Genomic DNA, 25,293 nt, shown 5'->3' with positions numbered 1-25,293 from the left:
TAAGCCACATTGAGCCTGCAAAGAGATGGGATAATGTGGGATACAAATGCAATAAATAAATAAATAAATAAATAATAACACTTATCTAGTTAGATGCTGTCCATCTGCACATACCTAGATATTTAATGCTGGTACTTGGACATCGCCTGGCATTGAATATCTGGTCATAATTTTTGTGGCAGCAGTCAGTATTTTAAAAAACCACTGACTACTACCAGCTGAATATTACCCACATAGTCTTCACTGTTCTGCCTTTTGGACCCATATGTATTACAAGTATTCTGCTTGATTTGTAAGTCTTAACTGCGTAAATATATATATTTTTTTAAGAGAGTGGTTTAATTTTTTCATTATTTTCTTTTTCAGACCTTATCTACCTTGATCACGTGGGAACAACTCTCTTTCCACAGAGCCTACTTGAAAGCTTCATGAATGATCTGACAGAAAATGTCTATGGTAAGGATCAAGTCATTTTCAATTTCCCTTTCTATTATTAATCTTAGCAGAGTATTCTTTCTAAAACTGCTGAGTTCCAGTACTCCTCATATTATATATTTTCTTTATTAAGGAAAGGGTGACATAGCCCATACTGGTGGACTAAAGAATGATAATTATGAAAACATTATGGGCCCGATATTCAGCCAATGGCAAACAGCATTTTGCTGCCAGCATTATACCCAGAAATTCAATGTTGGGCCATGTCTGGCCTCTGCATTGAATTTCTGAGTATATGGTGCTGGCGAAAACATAGCCTGCTAAGAATGATATTCGGTACTTAACTGGGTATGAAGAATCGCATAAAGATAGGACTGCGTTTTACATGGTCCTCTTTATGTGGTTATCCCTCAAAACAGACAGATTTGGCTTGGGAGCTAACCGAGCATTTCCAGCAGCATGATCTGGTTAAGTGCTGCTGAAAATGCCCTGTTAGCTCCGACAAGTGAGTTAAACGATCGGGAGCTTCTCCTGGCTGCTTAAATCATTTTGAATATTGTTAGGACAGGTGGAGGGGCATAATCGAACGGGGCGCCCAAGTTTTCCTGAGGGCGTCCTGCAGTGAGCTGAGATCCTGGGTAACTAGGTTTGATTCCTACTGCATCTACTTGTGACCCTGGGCAAGTCACATACCTCCAAATTCCATATATCTCGCCTTCATTTCCGCACGGAAATGAAAGCACATTCTATAACAATGTGCGTAACTTAATTGGTTAACTAGCTAATCATCACAATTGGGTGTTACCAAGCAATTAGCACTAATTAGCATTAATTAGGATTTACGCTCACAACTAAGTGTATTCTATAATGTGGTACACTTAATTCTAAGTCGCATAGTTGAAAGGGGGTGTGGCCAGGGGTGGGGTGTGGGTGTTTCTACAATCTGTGCATTGTTATAGAATACACCCGCTCTGCACCTAATTTAGATGTCAGGTTTTACGCCAAGTAAAACATGGCCTAAATGGACGTGACCAAATTTTGTCACATGGAAAGGCGCTCAGCGCATTCTATATACTGCACGGAAATTTAAGCCTATTCTATAAAATGTAGGCATACTATAAAGAATACGCCTAAGCATATTTTTTTACCGTGCTGATTTTTCATGCACCATATATATAATCTAACCCTTAACTCATCATTGCCACAGGTACAAAAAACATCTTAGATTAAGAGTCCACTAGGGACAGAAAATTATCTGCATATAACGTGTACAGCACTGTGTACGTCTAGTAGCACTATAGAAATGACGAGTAGTAGCCTTCATGGGCAGCTTGAAAATTGGCCCTTTCTTGTATAAAAAATACTTTACAAGCAAATATGGAGAAACACCAATTCCATCTTAATAATGTCAGTTTCTGACTTGTCTTCTAGGTAATCCTCACAGCCAGAACATCAGCAGCAGGCTGACACAGGACACTATCGAGCATATCCGAAATAGGTAATGTACAGTGGTTTATACTTCAATGATCTCCCAGTGCTCTGGACAAAAGAATTATCTCGAAATAACTGCAACAAAGAGTGTGTAATTCTCTCTTTGCATTTATCACATTTTTTCATATGATCATTCTGCTAAAAAAGAGATTACTCCTCTAAATTAAGCATCCATTATATATATAGAAAAAGAACTCACTGTCAAGGTTTCATTGAATTAGATGACTAACCTTTGTCTCATTTATAACTTAAGTGGGTTCTAACAGCAAGTTGTTGCATATGGATTTCATTTTCCCCCAAATTCTACATATGGCGCCTTAAGCTGTGCACACTAATTTGGCCATTCAGCCAAATTGTGCATACAACTTAATTGATTAACAAGCCAGTCAGCACCAATAATTGGTACTTAACAACCAAATAGTGTCTAATTGGCACAACCTTATAGGCGTATTCTATAATAAGGTGTGCTAAATTCTAAAGTGCACAGCCAAAAAGGGGGCATGGCCATGGGCGTGGAATGGACAGGTTGTGGGCATTTCATAAAACTATGCACCCTATTATGGAATATACCCGATCAAGGCACAGGTATTTAAGCCTGGATTTAGGTGGCCTAAATGGGTGCGCCTAAATTTTATGCACAATTCTATAAAGTACGCTTTAGGCGTAGTTTATAGAACTACTTTAACCAATTTTTCAGGCACCATTTATAGAATTTTCCCCCTTCTGTTCTAGATGTGGACCTACTATCTCAGCATGCTTCACTGTGTTGTGAGAAGTGCAAACAGCAGCAGCAATAATTTACATGCATAAGGGAAGCCCCGCCTATGTGCTTGTCCCCACCCCCATTGCAAATGCATGCTAAGTTAAGTGGATATTTGCCGAATAGCACTTAGGCACCCTGCTAGCACTTAAGGATCCTCTAATAAATACTGTATACAGTGATTGGAAAAAAGGAACCCCAACATTTTTTCAAATAACTCAAAAACATCCTACTGCAGCAGAAACTTCTGCCTGAAATTTGAGACATTTCTGAGTACTTTATTTTTCATCAGAATGGAGCTCCAACGCATTGAGCTTGCAAAACGTTGAGCTCTTAATTAATGACACCCCAGAATTCATTGAGTCAGCAGCATAGTGGTGTTGAAGACTTTGTGAATGTGTCAAAGTTGAAGGAGGACACTTTGAACACAAATTAGGAATTAACTAAGAAAAAAATCCATTATACTAATGTATTTTCAAAAGTCATACTAACCCCCCTTTTACAAAGACGTTCTAGCAGATGCCGGTGAGGTAATGCCCACACGGCCCATTCAAAGTGAATGGGCTGTGTCAGCATTGCAGTGCAGTAGTGTGGCTTTGTAAAAGGGAGGGGGGGTGTTAATGTTTAAACAATTGCAAAGTATTTTAAACTATGTAAGGAGTCCTGTTTTTCTGGATACCGGTTACAATATGCTGCTGCTCGTCTTTTGACTAATTATTCAAAATGTTGTCGTATTTCTCCTGTTCTGTCATTGTTGCACTGGCTGTGTATTGAGAAGTGTTGCTGTTTTAATTTGCTGGTAATGGCTTCTAAAGTTTTTCATTCTGTAGCACCAAAGCATGTGCTTAAGAAGCTACCTTTGTATGCAACTTGTTGTGCTTTGGGTTCTCAAAGTGAGAGGCGATTCTCTCTTCCTTTGGCGAATTCTTTTAAACGTATATATTTGTAGGTGTGCTTATTCTTGTTCCTTGGCACCTGTGTGGAATCATCTTCCTTTATCCATTAGGAATAGCGATAATTTTGTTATGAAGGATTTTGTATGTTATTTATATCATGATGTTTTAAGCAAACGTGTATTAATATGACTCATTTTCAAACGAGAAAAACGTCCAAAAGTGACATAAGTCTGCATTTGGACATTTATCTCACAAAGATGTCCAAATCAGTATTTTCAAAACCAAGTTTTAGACGTCTTTCTCGGAAATCCATCAGAAGGATGTCTAAATCTCAAGGGGGTGTGCCAGGGTTGTGTTCAAGGCGGGACTTGGGTGTTCCTAAGACTTAGATGTCTTTCAGCCATAATGGAGCAAAACAAAAACATCCAAGATTAAAACTTAGATGTTTTGAGCTACACTTGTCTTTATAAGGAATAGCTGCAGTAGAACCCACTTCTCCAGGATCAAGGTCTGCTGCACTAACCACTAGGCTACTCCTCACAGGAGTTGCCCCAAATGACCACTGGAGGGAATCAGGATCATCTCCCCTACTCCCCCGATTCACAAAACATTTTTCCAAACAGCATTTTCAAAAGGAAAAGATAGACTTTTTTTTGTAGAAAATGGCCTTTCCTTTTCTGATTTGTATGTTTTACAAAAACGTCCAAATTCTGACTTAGATGTCATATCCAAAAATGCCCCTTGTGCATTTGACTTGCCCAAAGTCACAAGGAGCAGCAGTGGGAATTGAACCTATATTGCCAGGATCAAAGCCTGCTGCACTTACCATTAAGCCACTCCTCCTCTGTTTTGGACATCTTGCATTTGGACATCTTTTGTTCAAAAATGGACCAAAAAAAAGGACGTCCAAATCACAAGACGTCCATAGCATTTTCAAATACAAAAGATAGACGTCTATCTTTTTCGAAAATGACTTTCTTTCCTGTTCAGAATTTGGACATTTTTGTAAAAAGTCCAAATTCTGATTTAGACGTTCTATCGAAAATGCCCCTCCGTGTATATTTGTAACACATTCTGGGCATTGTATATATAAATATATTGTATAAAAAGTAAAGTGGGACTTTTGCCCATTGCTTTTGGAGATGCCCCTTTGTGAATTAGTTGTGGGAAAGAGCAATGCAATATTTACATGGGTTGATAGGGAAATTTTGGTGTTACAGTCAGGTGGGCTGGGAAAGGAGCTGAATGGAATCGGAAGCGATGGTTTGGGAAGAAAGTATTAAACAAAGTTTGTACTTCCATGTGCACCCCTGGATTCTATATATTGTGCCCAAATTTGAGCACAGACCAAAGTGTGCATGCAATTTAATTGGTTAACGAACTCTTAACTAGCAATAATTGGGTGCTAACAACCAATTATTGCAGTGCCTTGGCTTTGATTAGAAGTTGCGTGCACATCTGGTTCTATACTATTCTATAAGGATCGATGACCAACTTTTCTAGTATGTATCTGAAAAGGGGGTGTTCCAAAAAGTTGCATACAGAATTTAGCCTAAGCGCACCTTACTTGGGCGCTGGCATTTACACCTGGTTTCAGCAGCTGTAAGTCCAGCGCCAAAGGGCTGTTGTATATAGAATAGTGCTTAGTGCAGAATTTTTTTCCGTGCCTACATTTTAGAGCTTTTTATTGTATTCCCTCCACTTTGTGGCGTGAAATCCAAAAGTAAACAAATCACATTTTTTGTAAGCTGTGCTAGGACAAAGTCCCATTTATTGTGTATCCAGCTCTGTAGCTGGTTTTCTCGTACTAAGCATCACATATTGAATGACCCCTGATGCACGTGCTGTGCACCAAAACACGGCCGTGTCGGGTCAATGATGTACAAGACTGATGTATTACAGTACTATTCTGATCTATATTATGGAATTAAAGGATTTGTCCTGATATTGAAGGCTCTTGGTGCCTTTTCTGTTTTGTGGACTTTGTTTTGTGCTTTGAACCCTCTCTGTGCTGTTGTATAGAAACCAGTTAAATAAGAGCATGAGGTTAGGACAGCAAAAAAAGCTGCCGAGCTAAGCAAGCACTAGTCTGAATAGTGGCCAGTGCCTGGTTAACTTCCGGGTGACCGCAGTTACCTGGATATTCAGTCCTGGAGCCTGGACATGGCTCAGCATAGAATATTTGGGCTTAATTCAGCCAGCAGTTGTCAGCAGCTTAAAAATTGCTGACCACCATGGGCTGAATCTCAGGCTCTCCATTACCAATGCATCACACCAAGGCTTCCTTCCATTCATGTAATTTATTTTGTCTACAACACACCCCGATTCCTTTTTCCTCCCTTTCGAGCTTCAGATTGGATTCTAACTCTAGCTGAAGGGGTTAATTTTATAAATGGTGCTTTATAGGGTTACCATACGTCCGGACTTCCCTGGTCGTGTCCTCCTTTCCAGGCAAATGTCGGGCGTCCGGGTGGTTTGTAGAGCATGACTTTTTGTCCGGGTTTCTGGCAGAAGATGGGCTGGGCTGCACTGCACCAGCAATTGGTCGAGCTCAGGTTCTGAAGCAGCGCTGCTTATGATTGGTGGAAGTGCTGTGACATTTAAAGGGAGGAGACGAGGAAGGGGTGGTGCCTGCTGTTGGGCTCATGAGCTGGGATGCGACAGTTGAAGTCTCCCGCTGACTCCTGTTCTGATTACCTGTTGTGACCCTTTTTTATAGGTTCCCTGTTCCCCTCCCCCCATCTGTCTTCCAAAGGACCATTCTTTAATCCCTCCACTGTCCTGTCCAGTGGCGTAGCCACAGGTGGGCACCCATTTATGGCTCAGGCCCACTCAGCAGTAGTACATGTTTAGTGGTAACTGGTGGGAATCCCAAGCTCTGGCAGCTGAAGATTTCCCCCTGATGGTAAAGAACATGCTACTCTCCACAACACCGGCACCTGTGCATGCTCAGTTTTCAGTGCATGCTTGCTGCCAAGATGGGAAGAAGTGTTTTCCCACCAGCTGAGAGAATTTTTTTTTGGAGGGGGGGGAGAACACTTGGTGCCCACCCAATTCTTGCCCAGGCCCACCCAAAATCTGTTGTCTGGCTACGCCCCTGGTCCTGTCTATCTCCACTGCCCCTCCACCACCCAACCAACTGGAGAGAAAAAAAAGGACACAAAAATAAAATACCTCCCTCCCCCGCACACCACTACATGGTGCATAGTCACCTTGCGCTGCCTCCTGCTATACACAGCCACAGGCAGGCAGCGGCTGTGCTGTTCACTCTCCCTCTTCCCTGCTAAAATCATCCTGCAACAGGAGGAGAGAGTGGTTGGCTGCATATTGGGCTGTTTCTTCCCCCTGTGCCTACCTAGAGAACCAACTGCTTATGCAGTTCACAGTATATGAGCAGTCAGCCAGTCAGTCTCTAGGCAGGCACAGGGGGAGGAAACAGCTCAATATTCAGCCATTCACTCTCTTCTCCTGTTGCAGGACGATTTCAGCAGGGAAGAGGGAGAGTGAACAGCACAGCTGCTGCCTGCCTGTGGCTGTGTATAGCAGGAGGCAACACAAGATGACTGTACACCATGTCCTGGTGTTCAGGGAAGTTGGAGGGAACATTTTATGTTTTGTGTCCTCTTTTTTTTTTTCACTCCACAAATATGGTAACCCTAGTTTTTCACTTGGAAATGCCTTTTCATATATAAAAGTGTTGTTATAGAATAGCTCCAGTAGTTAATGCATGTAAAAGCTTGTGGGGTGACAAGACTGTGCATATTTTCACGTGAGTAGAGTTTGGTTGAGTCTGGGTGGAATTGAGATTTGGACATACTCTGCCCGATATTCAGCCGGCGATGGTCAGTGTTTTATGTTTGCCGCCAGCTGTATTTCCAGATATTCATGCCAGGACATGTGTGGTCACCAGCATTGAATGTACGGTTATAGTTTGGTTGCTAAAGCTTATGCAGTCAACTCCAGTATTCAGCCCTTAGCTGCATAATCTGAGCCGCTTAATAATAGGACGGCTATTTATGAAGCCCAATTTAACTGATGATCTTATACGGTCAAGGGCTGAATATTGGCCCTTAACCGCATAAGTACCAACTCTGCCCTCAGAGCGCCCCACAAGTTAGCCGACTTCAGCATTAACTGCAAATATTCAGCAGCTCTAACTACATAAGCGTTGCTGAATATCGACAGTTAACAACAGACAGGAGCCTCTCCTGCTGGCTTAAATGTTTTGAATTGCTCGGACTGCTTACAAACTGCATATGTATGTGTATAATTTACACATGGATATTTATACCTGCTCCTGAGAAATGTTCATGGTGTCAATTTAGGCACAGTTTCTGCCACTGTGGCCCTAGTACTTTGTAAAGATATATAGATACCTATATGTCCTTATAAAATAGACTTGAAATAGATATTTGGCATTAACACATACCTCCACGCACCCCACTTGAAATCAGCAGTTTGTTAAAAATTATTTAGAGATTTATTAATGTACTCTATAGAGGTGGTCGACTTTTGTCCACTTTGGGATTCATTGAAACATAAGTTTGACCCAAGGGTTCCTAAAAATTTGCAAACAATTGTAAGTAATTCATCCTTTCTCCATGCAGCCTATTAAATACTGTATCCCCCAATGGCTCTTTACCACTGTTTAGATTTTTTTCTTTTGTTTTACTGAACAAATGTGTACAATATATCCACCGAGTCACATGGTTAATATGTTGATATTTAATCTGGCTGCCCATTTCAAGAAAGTTTAAGATTTTTTACTGGATCTGGCAAATTCTTTGAGTTTATATCTTGGAAATTAGCTCACCATTCTTGGAAATGATGGCTAAATAGGGGGAAAAAATTAAACAATTTGTGAAGGATAGCACTATCAGTCTTATGCTTTTGGGCTTTGGTCTTCTCTCCCAATACCCAGAAGCATCTAAGGAGTCAGGTTTTTAGGATACCCTCTAATGAATATGTTTGAGAGAGATTCTCATGCAATGGAGATAATTACATGAAGATCTTTGATGTATATATGTTGGGGATATCCTGAAAAACTAATCTTTTTGATGACACTTATGGACTGGGCGTAAAGACCAAGGCTATAGGGGATTGTAATGCATGCATCTCTGTGACCTGTATTTTGATAATGATACAGACTTGGCATACTTTTAACCTCATCTCTCTTTTTGTGTAATAGAACCTAGTATCAAGGTTCTGTATAGTATAGTGTATAGTGCTTATACCTCTTTTTAAATTTGTTAACATTGAAGTCATATAGTCTAAAAGTGATCTTAACCGTTGCCAGAGATTGTGGTAAAGGCGTTTAGCTTAGCGGAGTTTAAAAAAGGTTTGGACGGCTTCCTAAAGGAAAAGTCCATAGACCATTATTAAATGGACTTGGGGAAAATCCACTATTTCTGGTATAAGCAGTATAAAATGTTTTGTACTTTTTTGGGATCTTACCAGGTATTTGTGACCTGGATTGGCCACTGTTGGAAACAGGATGCTGGGCTTGATGGACCTTTTGTCTTTCCCAGTATGGCAATACTTATGTACTTATGTAATTCATAAAACGTTGGGGGGGTCCAAGAAAGCACAAAGGCAGACGGTCTGCAAACTCCAAGATGGAAAATGAACACAGCAGATCGTTAACAAGCAAAAAATAATTTATTAATGGAAAACAAATTGCAATATATGTATACACACAAACAGCCCGACACAGGCCGTGTTTCGCCCAACAGGGCTGCTTCAGGGGCTATACGATAGTCCTTCGCTATCAAATGTAAGGACAAATATGAAATGTCCTGCCTATAAATATAAAGAAGATCAGAGATGCCAAAACATAAACTGCTGACTTGGAGTCAGTACTACAGTCTCATATCCCCGAAATTGACTCCAAGTCAGCAGTTTATGTTTTGGCATCTCTGATCCAGCTGTTTTTTTCAGATTAAAGTGATCTTTATATTTATAGGCAGGACATTTCATATTTCTCCTTACATTTGATAGTGAAGGACTATCATATAGCCCCTGAAGCAGCCCTGTTGGGCGAAACACGGCCTGTGTCGGGCTGCTTGTGTGTATACATATATTGCAATTTGTTTTCCATTAATAAATTATTTTTTGCTTGTTAACAATCTGCTCTGTTCATTTTCCATTCATAAAATGTTGCCTAGATTTGGAGGTCAGGTAGGTAATTATTTTGAAGATATTTTATAAAGATACTTCGGTGCCTCTGAATCCCTATAATATAGCCTTGCTGCTGAAATCATCACTAAAATGCAGCTGCACACATTAACATCTGTAGAACAGATGTAAATGTATGCAGCTGAATCAGGCACATCCATTTATATTTTTATAAGCTGTTGTGTACTTTGAGTGGAAGTTATCAACATGGGCTACCATTAAGATGGGTTATGTTACTGTTAACCCCAGTTGTTAGTAACTAGGGCTCACTGCATAAAATGGGACCAGTGCTAAAATAGCATGAATTAGTGGTAAAATAATATGTTTGCAGTATCCCATGTTGATAACTTGCTCCCTTAGTGTGAAACGTTTCAGTCTCTGGTAAGCAGAGCTGATATTGTGATGTCATAATGCCTTATTCCACCAATGCCTAAGAGCCAACCTCATCAGTGATGTCACAATAGCTTGATTGTCCTAGGCTCACTTTTATTACATAATGCAGGATTCTGATTTCTAGAGACATTTCTTTTTTCTTTAATTAAGGGGGGAGAAGTTATCAATGAGGGTTATGTTAAGAAGTGCTATTTTACTGTTAACCCCAGTTATTAGTAACTAGGTCTCATTGCATAAAAGGAAGCCTGTGGTAAAATAGCACGAGTTAGTGGTAAAACAGCACATCTTAACGGTAGCCCATGTTGATAACTTCGTCCCTTTGTAATTCTGCCTGCACTCCTCCCCCAAACACGCCTACACACAGGCCATGAAATATTACACACTGTCTTATCATTGCATATACTTTTACATGCATAACTCATGGATTCATCTTATAAAAGGTCTTTTATGTTCAAAATATTCTTTATGAAATTACCCCCAAAATTTCTATTCTACAATGCTTGTGTGCAACTGCAGGCATGTCTTCTAGTACAGTGGTATACATAATTATAGGCCTGTGGAGGTAGGAGAGACAGGAGGAACACGATAAGATGGTTATTTTTAAATCATTGAATCCTTTTTCCATGCTGTGGGCATTAAAATCTGTTCTGCTGTCGATCATCCTGCTTGTTTGGACTGAATTATTTTGCTATTAGTTATGTAATGTCAATCTATTAACGTACCTAACTCTTGCTGAGTAAAAATCAATGCAGTGCCAACTAGCTGAGTCATAAAAATTAGCACCAGACTTCCATCACGGTACTTTCATCTACGGAGTGTCTAAGTGACTTATCTTGCAGGAAGAATTGATGGAAGGATTTTTCGTACATGTTGTTCTCCACAGTCAATATCAATTTGCACAATAGGCTGAGCAAGAGAAAGTGAGATTTTGAGTGTTTTCTAAATTGAATCTTAAACATCTTTTTTTTTTTTAAATAATGAATGCACTGTAGTATAAATTGTGACTATCAAGAGGATTAATATGTTCAGAAACTTGAAGGTCCCTCATTTCTGCTCACAGAAAAACTTGCTTAAGCTTTGTAACAAGCAGTTTATAAATTCTATCAGCATGACCCTCTTTTCCCCTATTGAAGTATTATGTAAACCGTTCAAGATAAATATAGTTTTTGATTTTTTAGCGCAGGAGGTATGTTTATGGGAAGAGAGTAGGCGTGCCCTTTGCTAATTGGGTAGCTCGGGTACATGGCCGCACGCTACGCGATTAGTGTGGGATTAGTGCAGGAGCCTTTAACACCTAGTAAATAGGTGGGGGTAAGGGCTCCCTCACTAATGGCCATACGCTAATTGGGAAATTAGCGTGTGGCCAGTACGGGAAAAAAGACAAATGTGGTCATTTTACTGCTGCGCTAAAATTGGCCTCAGCGCATGGGAAACACAACGCTGAAAGTAGTGTAGACCAGTTTTTACTACCAATTAATAAAAGGGCTCCGTAGTTTACAGTTTATAGTTTGTTTTTAAAGAGCACATGCATGACATACCTTTTTGAAATAATCCGGTTGATAATAAGCCTGTAGCAGTTAGCCGTGGGCAAAATTAGCCCTGGATATTCAATGCCAGGCCATGTCTAGGTAAAGGCACTAAATATCCGGTGGCTAATTCCTAGTGAGCTGGCCACCGGAGCATATGCGGGTCCTGGCTATCCACCAGGACCTTCATAAGGGATGCAGGGGCACTCTGCTTCACCAATTCCTCCCCCCCCCCCCCCCCCACAATGCCAATCTCCCTCCCTCCCACCCCCAATGTCAAGAAGAGCCAACTGAACCCCCCACCCTCCCCACTGGCCCCTCAACTCTTGTCGAGTCTTGATGGTCTAGTGGGGTTTTAAATGCAGGAGCAATGCCCACTCACTCCTGCTCTTTCGTGGCTCTCTTTACAAGGTGGCAGCAAGTACTGGCAGCTTTTTTGTTAAAGGCGTCATGATGGGCAGGAGTGAGTGGGCATCACTCCTGCCCTTAAGTACCCACTAGATCACCAAGGCTTGACAAAGTAGAAATAGAGGAGGGGCCTATGGGGGTGGGAGGAGCTAGGGGTTAGGCAGGAAGCTCTGTTAGCACTACTTGATATAGGTGGTGAAAGGAAGGTGTTATCGGCATCACAGGGAAGGGAAGGGAGCACCAGGAAGGTAGATGCCGCAACCCAGAATTTAACCGGCACTAGCTAATATTCAGACTGGTGTCCGGTTAGCTTGGCAAATAAAGTTAGGACACCCTTTTAGCTGTCAAAACTTTAGCCTGTTATTTAACCAGTTAGTGGTCTGAATATGGCTGCTAACTTGTTAAGTCCTGTCTCTTCCCAAGTTCCATCCACGAATCCCTCCCCCCTCGCACTAACTGTACAGTGCAGCGGCAGTCTGTGATGACATTCAGCGGCACTGCCAGTTAAGTGGCAGTGAATATCAATACTTAGGCGGTCACAAGCGATTTAACCAGGCAGGAGCCTTTCCTGCCTGGTTAAATCACTTTGGCTCTGTTTGAAAATATTCTACCCAATAGTCAATCTTCACAAAATAATATATAATTGGGGTTTTTTTTAATACAATTATTTCCATGCTATATATTTTTGTAAAACATTTTTGTGCCACCTTCCCAGAAAGAAAATCCAAAGTGGTTAACAACACAAATTCATATACAGTAAAATGTAGAAAGAAACATGATTTCACAAATTCTCCAAAAGTATAAAGTTGCATGTTAAACTATGTATAAAGTATAAAGGCAAAATATAGGCGCATGTTAAACTAAGGTTCACTAAGCAGTTAACTTAAGTTTTAGCCCTCGCTAACCATTAGTAGCAGTACACGCTAACACCTTGTGTGCATTACATCAGCCAGTGTGTTAAATTTCAAGCTCTAACAAGTTAGCACAGGATGGGGCAGGGACTGGGCAGAGAGTGTGTGTGGACTGCACAGTGCAGTCAAGCGCAAACTGCAAAATGTGCATTTAATTCAGGTTCACCTAATGCCACATCAGTAAGTGGCATCAGGTAAACCAGCGCTCCTCACACTGGGCTTCTTTCACAAAGCCACACTAGAGATTCCCACGCGGCAAATGAGAGGAAGCCTATAGGAATTGAATGGACTTCCTCTCATTTGCCGCACCAAGAATCGGTAGTGTGGCTTTTTAAAAGAAGCTCACTGTACAATAACACACATTAGGGACCCTGTCTGTGCAGAAACTTTGTGAGAGTGCTGGACACACTCCCAGGGCCCCGAGAGACAGAGCCGGGCCTGGGGCAGGGCCGCCGCAGTTGTCGCTGCCCTTTCATTTGGGCCGCCACCGTGCCAAGCTCCCTCCCCCACACTTGGCCAGCCACCACCCCCTGCCCCCTTACCTTCCTGCATCTGCTCCTCCCTCAGTCTGTCACTTTCCTGTTCCTGAGTACCAGGACCCAGGTTATCACATTAATGCAATCACCTAGGTCCCAACACATAGGAGCAAGTGAGAGAGACAGACCCTGGCACCTGCCCCCCCCCCCTTGGAGGCCAGGCCTAGGGAATCTTACACCCCCTACCCTTCCTCTCGGTGACCCTCATACTCCTACATTTATTGCACAGCCTTTGCACTTAACAGATGTTGCTTTTGGCTTTTAAATCACAATTGGCTAACAAGCTCTTAACCATCAATAACTGGATGCTAACAAACAATTATTGGTGTTAATTAGCAGCAGTTAGGATTTGCTGGATGTGTGCTACTCTGTAACGCTGGGTGCTTAAATCCCATAGCGCACAACCAAAAAAGAGGTGTGGCAATGGGAGAGCATTCCAAAATGTTGCACACAATTCTGTAGAATATTGGGTCTCTGTACCCAATTTGTGCTCCAGGATTTACACCAGTTTCAGCAGGTGTAAGTCTGGCACCCAAGAATTTGGCGCAGAAACCGGCACTAAGTGCTATTCTATTAAGGGTGTGCAACTTTTATAGAATAATGCTTAGTGCTAAACTTCTCCAGTACCCATTTTTGAGCATGATTTATAGAATCCCCCCCCAATAAGTGCAAATACTTTGCACACTTTAGTAAACTTGCCCCATAATTAGGGCTTCTGTTTTTAGGTACAGTGGAACCCTGTTATAATGCAATGCTTGAGATCATAATATCTCATCGCGTTAAATGCGGGGTCATGTTATATCAGGGTCAATGGAAAATGAAACCCGTGGTCGATCTCAGAACGGCACCGGGAGCAGAAAAGAGCCGCATTGATAAACAGTCCACCAGTGCGTAGTTGGACATTGGCTGGAGAGGAAATGTAAGTAATATGAGTTTTTAAAAAAAGGAGCCAAGACATGATTGCGTTATAACCGGGTTCGTGTTATATTAGGGTGTGTTATAACAGGGTCCCACTGTATTTATAGATTGTAAATTTCAGTGTTTATTTTCCAACTAATTAGGAAAATCAAACAAACAAAGAAAAAATCCTGAAGGATACCGGACAAGTCAGTGGAGTAGTGAGAGAGATTAGGGGAGGTGATCTTTTTCCAGTGCTTATCAAATAAACACATAGGTCCTTTTACAGAGCGGTGCTACCAATTAGCAGTGCACTGAATGTGATGGGCTTCTTCATGTTCAGCGGACAGTAATCAGTAGCATCGCTTTGTAAAAGGAGCCCAAACTCAGAAGCCCTAAATATAATGCAATTTCTATAGAACACAATGATTTGCTATAAAAATGATGTTTTATATAATTACTGTGAAACTCAATGTGTTTTTTATACTGGCAACAGCATCTGTAAATTATGTATGTTTTCTACAGAAGTTCAGTAACATATTCATGAAGAAATATTTGTTTTTGTAGAATGGACATAAAATATTATAGAAATTGTATGTAGCTTCTGCATACAAAGTAGCTCATTTTTTTATATTTCTAGGAATTGCAGTAAAATATAAAGAAATAATACAGAGTAATCAAAACATGAGCTTAGTTGTTATTGCGGTCATTCCTTTTTATCCAAAATAAAGTGTAGGAAAACATACATTTTCAAATAATTTATTAGAAAATGGCATTGGCTCAACCTAACCCCATACTTATGCAATGAAGGGCTGATGAGCTAACTGAACGTTCACCTTGAAATTTTTTCAGAGCTAAGCACGCCAGTGGCTTTTCCTTAAATAGGAATTTATTTCAATAGTTAATGCTAAATACATCTAATGCCAAGTTCCCATACATTCCTGCATATAATATATTCTGTACTCAGAAATTTAGTGAATTCTGCAACAGAACTTTTTCATAGCATGTTAACAAAAGACTGGAGGACAGAGAAGATTCATTTGCCGTAATGATCCAAGACTAAAATGATCTATGTCAGAAAGAAGAATGGTATATAGAAAGGGCTATTCACTTCATGCAGTGAGAGACGGGAGATACTGGATCTGTTTAGCATTGATTTGTTCTTTGCAAAGGTCACTAAGTGGAAACCTTGCAGATAAATGAAATCTGAGTAGCGCATGCAATGCTTCTTCTATCCAAATATGATTTTTGTGCTGTATAGAAATATCTGGAAGGAAAGAAAGAGGAGCCTGTGGTGGTCAGTGTTTCTTTAAATGTCAGCCGCCATGGACAAAAAAAAAAAAACAAATCCTGATTTTCAGCATCAGGATGCGGATAATGGCTGCTGCCGAATATCTGCAGTTTACATTCAGCGCTGCAGCTACAGTATCTGGATTGTGGCAATATTCAACCAATCCGAATACCCTTAGGACTCATTTTTTCTGTCCTGAATTAGGCAGATACTGAAAATCACAGGTATCCGAGAAGTGCCGATTCCTCCACAGCTCCACCCTGGCACTGTCCATATAGGAGGTAATTCTAGAAAGGACGCTAACATTTCGGCGCTAAATAATGAGCGCAGAGCTACTATTCCGTAATGGCACCTAGGGGTCCAGATTCTGTTATAGAAGGACTAATATACGTTGTCAGCAACACGCTTGCATTTAGGCTCGACCATGTGCTCCATCTGCATAGCTGGTGTAAATGTGCAGCCTAATTTTGGCAATTATGGGTGAAAGAGTATTTTGTAAGTTCTGCTTCTAAGTGCCCCGCCTATGTCAATACCCACTTTGCAGTTGGGCGTTGTAGAAAGTTAAGCACTAACTGCTCGATATTCAAAGCGATTTAAACACCCAGATAGGCTCCTGGCTGTTTAAATCACTTGTTCCTGGCTAACTACGAATATTCAGCAGCCCTTAACCAGTTAGTACTACTGAATATTCATGATTAGCGCCTGAGCCGAAACCAGCTAACCTGTGGGTGTTTCGTGGGTGGGGTTGGCACTTATGCAGTTAAGTTCCGATATTCAGCCCTTAACCGCATAAGAAAACTGCAAAAATTGAGCTGCATAAAAAGCAGTTCATCTTATGCGGTTAAGAGCTGAATGTTGCATGTACCCGCAGAGCAGCCAACATATAGCTAAATATTAAGTGCCCGTGCCCAGACATGATCCAGCATTGAATATCTGGGAATACAGTTGTCAGCAGACATTAAAACGTTGACCACCGCTGGCTGAATATAGGCCAGTAGGTTTATTTATTTATTGGGATTTATTTATTTATTTTATTTATTAGGATGTATTTACCGCCTTTTTGAAGGAGTTTACTCAAGGTGGTGTACAGTAAGAATAGATCAAATATGAGCAACAGGCAATTACAGCAGTAACAATATTCGAAAACAATACAAAGTATGACGTTGAGGGGGGATAATTGAATGGGGGCGCCCATCTCTAAGGATGTCCCCGTAAAGGGGCGTGGCAGCTCATATTATCGAAACAAGATGGACCTCCATCTTTCGTTTCGATAATATGGTCAGGGACGCCCAAATCATGAAATTTAGGTTGACCTTAGAGATGGTCGGCCCCGGTTTTTGGCTATAATGGAAACCGAGGATGCCCATCGCAGAAACGACCAAATCCAAGCCATTTGGTCATGGGAGGAGCCAGCATTCGTAGTGCACTGGTCCCACTAACTGAATGGAAAAAGCCTTTCCCTTACTGATCCAGAAAGGAACGGGCATGCATGAAGGAAATTGCATGCAAATGAGCTGCTCGCTGTTGGCTCATTTGCACACGATTTCCTGTGAAGGCGTCCAAAATGTGGATGTTTCTGTGAGAAGGACATCCATGCCTTTGCTATGCCTCTGATACTCTCTTTATTTATTTATGTGGATTTTGGATCACAAGTAGCAACAGCAGTGGGGTTTGAACCGGCCACCACTAGATTGCAAGACCAGTACTCTAACCACTAGGCCACTCATCCACTCTCCTCCCTTGAAATTTGGCCGTCCCTGTAGGGGGCAGTTGAGGATGTCCAAAATGTTTGAAAGAAGGACATCTATGCCTTTGTTATGCCTCCGCTGACACACACACATACCTCTCCCCCCAGGGACCTGCATACTGCCCCCCCCCCCCCCACACACACAGGGATGGCCAAATTTCAAGAGACTAGAGTGGAGGGGAGGAGTGGCCTAGTGGTCAGAGCACTGGCCTTGCAATCCAGAGGTGGCTGGTTCAAATCCCACTGTTGCTACTTGTGATCCAAAATCCAAATAAATAAATATAGAGGGTGTCAGAGGCCTAGTAAAGGCATGGGTGTCCTTCTCACAGAAACATCCACATTTTGGACATCATCAACTGTTGAGTCGCAGGGACAGAGGCATAGTGAAGGACATACTCTAAAAAAAAAACAAAAGATTTTGAAGTTGTTTTTTTCGGGGTGGGAGGTGGTTAGTGACCACTGGGGAAGTCATGGGAGGTCATCCCCGATTCCCTTCAGTGGTCATCTGGTCAGTTCGGGCACCTTTTTGATGCTTGGTCGTGAAAAAAAATGGACCAAGTAAAGTCAGCCAAATGCCTCATGAGGGATGCCCTTCTTTTTTCCATGATCGGCTGAGGACACCCATCTGTTAACCACGCCCCCATTCCGCCTTCGGTACACTGCCAACATGCCCCCTTGAACTTTGGTCGTCCCCGCGACGGAAAGCAGTTGAGGACGCCCAAAATCGGCTTTCGATTATGCCGATTTTGGCGACCTTAGGAGAAGGACGCCCATCTCCTGATTTGTGTTGGAAGATGGGCGCCCTTCTCCTTCGAAAATAAGCAGGATGGTATACTAGCAATGTCAACAAAATACGTAATAGAACATTATAATTTGTAGTGAAGGGTACGGCAAAGTTGTAACGTATAGATGGGTAAGATAGTAGGAAGAATTAGAAAGTAAGGTGACTAATTTGAAGAAACCACCTTTATGAACAGATTCACCCATAGGATAGGGTTGTAAGTTGGTTATGTGCATAACTACATACTAGGGCCAATTAATGCTTATCAAAGCAATTATTTATTTATTTATTTATTCATTTATTTATTTATTTATTTGTTGCATATTGGTACTTATTGCCAACTGAGTACCAATTTAACCCTAGTTAACTAAATTATGCATATAACTGGTGCTATTCTGTAGCTGGGTGCCCAATTGCACCTAACTGTGCATGCCCTGTATAAAATTAGGGGGATAGTGCCATGGCGGTCAGAGAAAATATTCAGTGGCAGGCAGAAACTGGCAGGGGTTGAAGATGCCTGGATGTTTAAGGTCCCATGCTAGCTGAGATGCTGACTGCTGTGTAGCTTTTCTGGAGAAAGGGACATACGATGCTGTGCACCTTGCTGGGGAAGAGGAGGGGCGGTGAGGAAAGATAGGAAGGAATGAACAGTGAGGAGAGATACTGGACACCATGGGTTAGGGGGAAGTGTAGAGAGGGAAGGAAGATGGGGTGAGGGGTAAATTTAGGGAAGGGAAGAAGAGAAATGCTAGACACTGTGGGAGCAGCTGAAGGTAGGAAAGGGATGGAGAAAGATGCTGGACACCACTGGAGGGAAGGAAGTAGTGAAAGGAAGGAAAGAGATGTTGGATACAAAGGGGAAGGGGGTAGGGAAGGAAGTGGAGAGATGCTAGGCACCTTGGGGGATGGATAGGGCAGGGGAGATGCTGGACACTTCAGGGGAGGGGAGGGCTTTGAACTGCGAGCTGCCCCTTGGTGGTAGTGGGGGGGGGGGGGGCTCATGGCTGAAGGTTTGCCTAGAGTGTCCATATAGCCATACTGAATCAGATCCTTATGGAAGAGACTCAAGGTACTCTGATAAATGCTACCAAACAAAAAGCAGGCATATTTGTGGCATTACTCATCTACTTTCTGTGGTCTTTGTTTTTAGAGTCCCATTCAGTCTGAAGAGTGGTCTTCCTTTCCTAGTTTAAATAATTCATTATATATATTACAGAATGTATTAGATACAACCTCACCTCTAGAAAGGAAGTAAATCAACACAGGTGATTGATTCTCAACCTGAATTGCTAGGAGCTTTTTCAATAACTCACAGAAGCTGGTAGCAAGGTGGGTTCCCTAGCATACCAGATTGGTTTTCTAGATGTAGTTCTTCTTGGGAAGGATTCTTGAAAAAAAATAATAGGTATCATGGAAAATGAAGGCAGATCCTTTTTAAAGAAAACAGCTAGCTCAAAGCATGGTAAAAACAGAGAGTAGAAGAGGAAGCCAAGGAAGCTCTTATTTGTAGAATCCTTAGTGAATTCCTCTCAAGACTCTCTGGCATCAATCAGTAACATTACAGAGCAATGTAATAAATGCTTGCAGAGAAAGCTCAAATTTACGACCACAAGGTTCCTAAAAATGCTATTTACTTGGCAGTGAAACAAAAAGTACAATCCAAAGTGCAAGGAGATACTTAGGGCCTGATATTAAGCACTATTTAACTGGCCAGGAACTGCTCCTGGCAGGTTAAATAATGCTTATCCGAGATAGCCACTTATCTGCTCTGAATATTAGCACTTAGCGCATATGGCCTTATTCTGTAACACAGTAACATAGTAAATGACAGCAGATAAAGACCTGAACAGTCCATCCAGTCTGCCCAACAAGATAAACTCATTTTACTTTATATGTATACCCGAGTTTGATTTGTCCCTGCCTTTCTCAGGGCACAGACCATAAAGGTCTGCCCAGCACTGTTCCTGTACTAAAAGTTCTGAAGCTAATGTCGAAGCCCCTTAAAATTTACACTCCAGCCCCTCCATATCTATTCAGTCACGATCAGGGCACAGAAGTCCGCCCTGCACCGGTTTTATTCTCCAAATACCGGCGTCGCCACCCAAATTCCGCTAAGATTCCATAGATCCATTCCTTCTAAACAGGATTCCTTTTTGTTTATCCCATGCATGTTTGAATTCCATTACCGTTTTCATCTTCACCACCTCCCGCGGGAGGGCATTCCACGTACCTACCAACCTCTCCGTGAAAAAATACTTCCTGACATTACTCCTGAGTCTACCCCCCTTGTTATAGAATCTGCACTGATTTTGTTGCTGATCTCCAAGTGCACTATATAGAATCTGGGTGATAACGGCTAACTGGTTAAGTTTAGTGGGCAAATCGCACCGTATAAATAGCAGTCCTATATTTGCCTGTTATTATGTTAACCGACCAGTGCTGATTATTCATATAGCTGGTTAAGTTACAGCCAGCCAAAAAAAAAACCCAGATATCAATGTCGGTCACCAGAAACAGTCCAGTTGCCGGCAGCTAACCTACTAAATACCAGGAAGTTACAGCCTATAAACACACCATACTAGTTTATATATTTATTTATTTATTTATTTATTTTTAAAATGTATGGCCCGCTCTATCTCACAATTCTAGGCAGTTTTCAAGAAAACATACACAATAAAATTCAACATAAAATTAACACATTAACTACAAACACAAAAAATAAGATATACAATCAGCAGCCAAAGTTTTCCATTACAGCAGTTCTCTTAAAAATAAGTTCTATCTAAACATCAGCAAATGCTTGAGTAAACATGTATGCTTTCAGTTGCTTTGTAAATTGCACAACAGAGCAGATTTTATGCAGTTTCTGGTAATAAAAAAAATGATATACATCCAATTTAATGTGTCGAAAGGACGGAATATCGAGCAGCAGTTTGTCTTCAGATCTCAAAGACCTGGTTGGCATATAGATTTTCAATGAACTTGCCAAAGTCAAATAAATATTGACTGTTGCATTGATTTATCAGTTTACAGCAACCCAATCTTAATCATGGATTGCCTCCTCCAAATGTGTCCATTGTAAATACTTTCTAAGAAATGTGACCAAACTCATTATTTCACTCTATATACTGTAAACTATTCCAAGCAACAGAGTTCACCCAGTGTAAATCCCTTTTCAAAATAAGAAAAATAAAGTGGCTAATACGAGTATATTCAAACATGAAAGTACTTAGCTTTAAATGAAAAGCTGAATATCTGCGTCCCACATCGCTTGCCTGACTTATCCAAAACATGAAGACAGCAGTAGTAGCAACAGTAGCAGGAAGTCAGCCCAAGTCCTGTGTGTATGTGTGCCCTTCCAGACCTCAGTACTCTGAATGGATTTCCAGCTTAACAGAAAGTCCACACAGGATTGGGTGGGGCCTGTAAATGTTCACAAACTCAAAGCCCCATTGCAGACTCCAGCTATTGGGCATAGGTCAAAATAAAGGTCCAGAGACAGGGGAAGCAGCCTGTGACTCCGTCTGCTGCTGATGTGTTGACCCAGATTATGGGACCCGCTGTTTTACACCTTCTTCCCGGTAACTTCTCATCACCACTAATCCATGGATTTCCTCTTCTATAGAAGATTTCATGCTCTATTGCTTTACTAAGGCTATCAAATATTATAAGTATCTATCATGTCACCCTTTTCCTTTTCTCCTGAAGTGAGTATGTTTTGCATATCTTTATTTTGTCTTTGTAGGGTTTGTGTTGCAGACCTTCAGTTTCAATTTAATACCTCTTTTCTCAACCATCTACATCTTCTCAGTGTCCTTATGAAGGGAACGGTCTCCAGAAATAAATATACACCCCAATATTCAGTCAGCAGTGATGAGCATTTTGCTGCCCGCCGCCAGTGTTATTCACAAATATTCAATTCCGGGCCCTGTCCAGACTTCAGCATTAAATATCCGTTTTGTTTTTTTTGAGGCAGCTCACACAGCCCGTTAAGTCAATATTTGACCCTTGATCGAATAAGCCAAACCACTTAAAGATAGGATTGCTATTTATGTGGTGAGGAGCTGAATATCGGCACTTAACCCAACTCTGTCCCTGGAATGTCCACGTTAGCAGCTTTTGAATTCAATGCTATCCAGTCATTATCAGTGAAGATAACCAGTTTAAAGCCATTGAAAATACCCTGCTAGCCGCAAGCAAGCAATTTAACTAGTCAGCGGCCATTTACAGCTAGTTAAATCATTTTGAATATCAGCCAGACAGTATTCAAGGTAAAGTTTTAAAAGTGACCTATAGAGAGGCACTATTATCTCCTTTTCTCCTTCTAGCAATGCCTCTGCTTATGCAACCAAACATGCCATTACCTCTCTTAATTCCTTTATTACATTGACTGACCACTTTGAGGACATCCTAGATCTTTAAAAAACAAACAGGTAAACGATCTGCAAGATCCAGAACAACAGAAAAAATAGCAGACAGCAGACCATGTAAAAAGTACGGTATTTATTCCCAAGTCATCAAAACAGCAAACAATTTCCTTTAATTGCCCAACATGGCCATGTTTCACCCTAGAAGGGGCTAAGGGGCCTTTTTACTAAACCGCGTAAGCATCTACACCTGCCCTACGCATGCCCAATGCGCTTCAAAATGGAGTTACTGCCCGACTACCACATGGCTGTTGTGGTAATTTCATGTTTGGCATGCGTCTGAAAAATATTTTCTATTTTCAGGCATGCATATCGGGCGCACGCCAAGTGGCATTTGGCGCACATAGATCATTACCGCCCGGTTACCACGTGAGTCTTTATCGCTAGGTCAATGGCTGGCGGTAAGGTGTCAGACCCCAAATGGACATGTCGCAATTTTCATTTTGCCGCAAGTCCATTTTTGGGAAAACCTTTAAAAAGGTCTTTTTTACAGGTGTGCTAAAAAATGGATCGGCGCACACCCAAACCTCACGCCTATACTACCGCAAGCCATTGTAAAAGGACCCCTAAATAAATAAATAAATAAATAAATACATACATAAAAGGCCAGAAAACAAGAGACAGAATTATTATATCAGTGAAAGAAGAAGAGGGAAAGGGAGAGGAAAGGACAGGTGAGGCCATGCTCATATCGAGGAAATTATAGTGCAACCAGGAGATAAATTGTAAGATTGATAGGGTGTATAATATATCAAAAAGACAGATAACATCAGCTGAAACGAGTGTATTAGAAAAGGGCCTCTCTTTTGTTCCAACACCGAACTATAATGCTTTTAATATATGGGTAGTCTTATTCAGATTTGTGAAGAAATTTAAGATTATTGATTATTTCTCTAAGCAGATCGCTAATAGTATTGAAATGCTATCATTGACAGAGATATTCCATCTCTGGACCATCTCATCCATTGATAAGTGCATATGAAAGCTTAGTCCTTAAAGCCATTAGAGAACTTGAAAAATCAAAAGAACAGAGTGCATTATAACACTAGTAAAGATAAGAAAAAGACATTTAGGAATTTAGAAAATGATGATACCATTATTATAAAACCAGCTGGCAAAAGAGGGGCGGTGGAAAGCATGGATAAGATATATTATATCTCAGTGATTCAGAGGCAGCTTAGTGATTCAACCTTTTAAAAAAGGTTAAGAAATGATCCCACCTCTTCACTGAAAGCAGAGATTGATTCACTTCTTTAGATTGCAAAAAAATGCAGCTTCTTACCAATAAAGAATTGGAATTTTAAGCGTATCGTCTCCTGTTATCCCTACCAAGTACATGCTCCCTAAAATGAATAAGTCCTTAGAGGGACCTCCAGGAAGACCAATTATTTCAGCTACAGGATCCCTATTAGAGCAATTATCTATTTTACAGATCAGTTTTAAGGCCATTTGTTCAAAAAATTCATTTTACAGATATAATAAATGCATTAAAAAAACTTTGTATGTACAGCAGATGTTCTTCTAGTAACATTTGATATAGAATTACCTTAAACGAATATACTTTCAGCAAGTGACTTCAGGCAGTCGGACCTAGGCCCATCCTCCCCTACCTGTTACACTTGTGGTGGTAAATGTGAGCCCTTCAAAACCCACCAGAAATCCACTGTACCCACATGTAGGTGCCCCCCCTTCACCCCTTAGGGCTATGGTAGTGGTGTGCAGTTGTGGGGAGTGGGTTTTTTTTTGGGGGGGGGGTTGGGGGGCTCAGCACCCAAGGTAAGGGAGCTATGCACCTGGGAGCAATTTGTGAAGTCCACTGCAGTGCCCCCTAGGGTGCCCGGTTGTTGTCCTGGCATGTAAGGGGGACCAGTGCACTACGAATGTTGGCTCCTTCTGCGGCCAAATGCCTTGGATTTGGTCATTTTTGAGATGGGCGACTTCGGTTTCCATTATCGCTGAAAACCGGGGACGACCATCTCTAAGGATGACCATCTCTAAGGTCGACCTAAATGTTGAGATTTGGGCGTCCCCGACCGTATTATCGAAACGAAAAATGGATGCCCATCTTATTCGATAATAGCGGTTTCCCCACCCCTTCACTGGCATGTCCTTAGAGATGGGCGCCCTTAGAGATGGTCGTCCCCATTCGATTATGCCCCTCTATGTGTAAATCTAGATTCCCAAAAAACAAGGGTGTCAGCTATATCAAAGATAAACCAAAATTATTCTCTCTATTGAATGCCATCTTGAAAAAATAATGTCTTTTCTTTTTTCTCTTTAATAGAGGAACATAAAAATATAAGAAAACCCTGGGCCAGGCAAAACTCCATCCATCCCACCATTCTGTTTCTAGCAGTGACCAATCTAAACAATTATAAACTTCCTGAGAGATTCCAAATAACAAATCCATCCTTGAAGGGGGAAATGGGCTTTTGTATCATCCTCTTAAAGGGCCTATTTACTAAGCTGCATTAGCTATTAACCTGGCAGTTAAATCATGCTGACAGTTAAGGGGAGGCACTAGGTTAACAATTAATGTAGCACCTTAGCAGGTGAAGGGTAATTTTATCAGTTATTTGAATCTGCAAAATGCTGATTTACACAGGTAAATTAGGTCATT

General features: G+C 41.3%; 1 protein-coding gene across 1 annotated transcript in view; it reads left to right on the top strand.

Annotated features, from left to right (window-relative positions):
* MOCOS (molybdenum cofactor sulfurase) overlaps positions 1–25,293 on the top strand; it is a 482,379-nt gene that overhangs the window by 45,715 nt on the left and 411,371 nt on the right. The window contains exons 2-3 of the mRNA XM_030204697.1: positions 367–456; positions 1,867–1,933. Of these exons, the coding sequence (XP_030060557.1) occupies positions 367–456; positions 1,867–1,933 (157 nt within the window). The remainder of the gene's footprint in view (positions 1–366; positions 457–1,866; positions 1,934–25,293) is intronic.

The sequence above is a fragment of the Microcaecilia unicolor genome, chromosome 1 (genome assembly GCF_901765095.1).
Source record: "Microcaecilia unicolor chromosome 1, aMicUni1.1, whole genome shotgun sequence".
In the NCBI taxonomy this organism is placed as follows: domain Eukaryota; kingdom Metazoa; phylum Chordata; class Amphibia; order Gymnophiona; family Siphonopidae; genus Microcaecilia; species Microcaecilia unicolor.
This window is presented reverse-complemented; position numbering and strand designations above follow the sequence as displayed.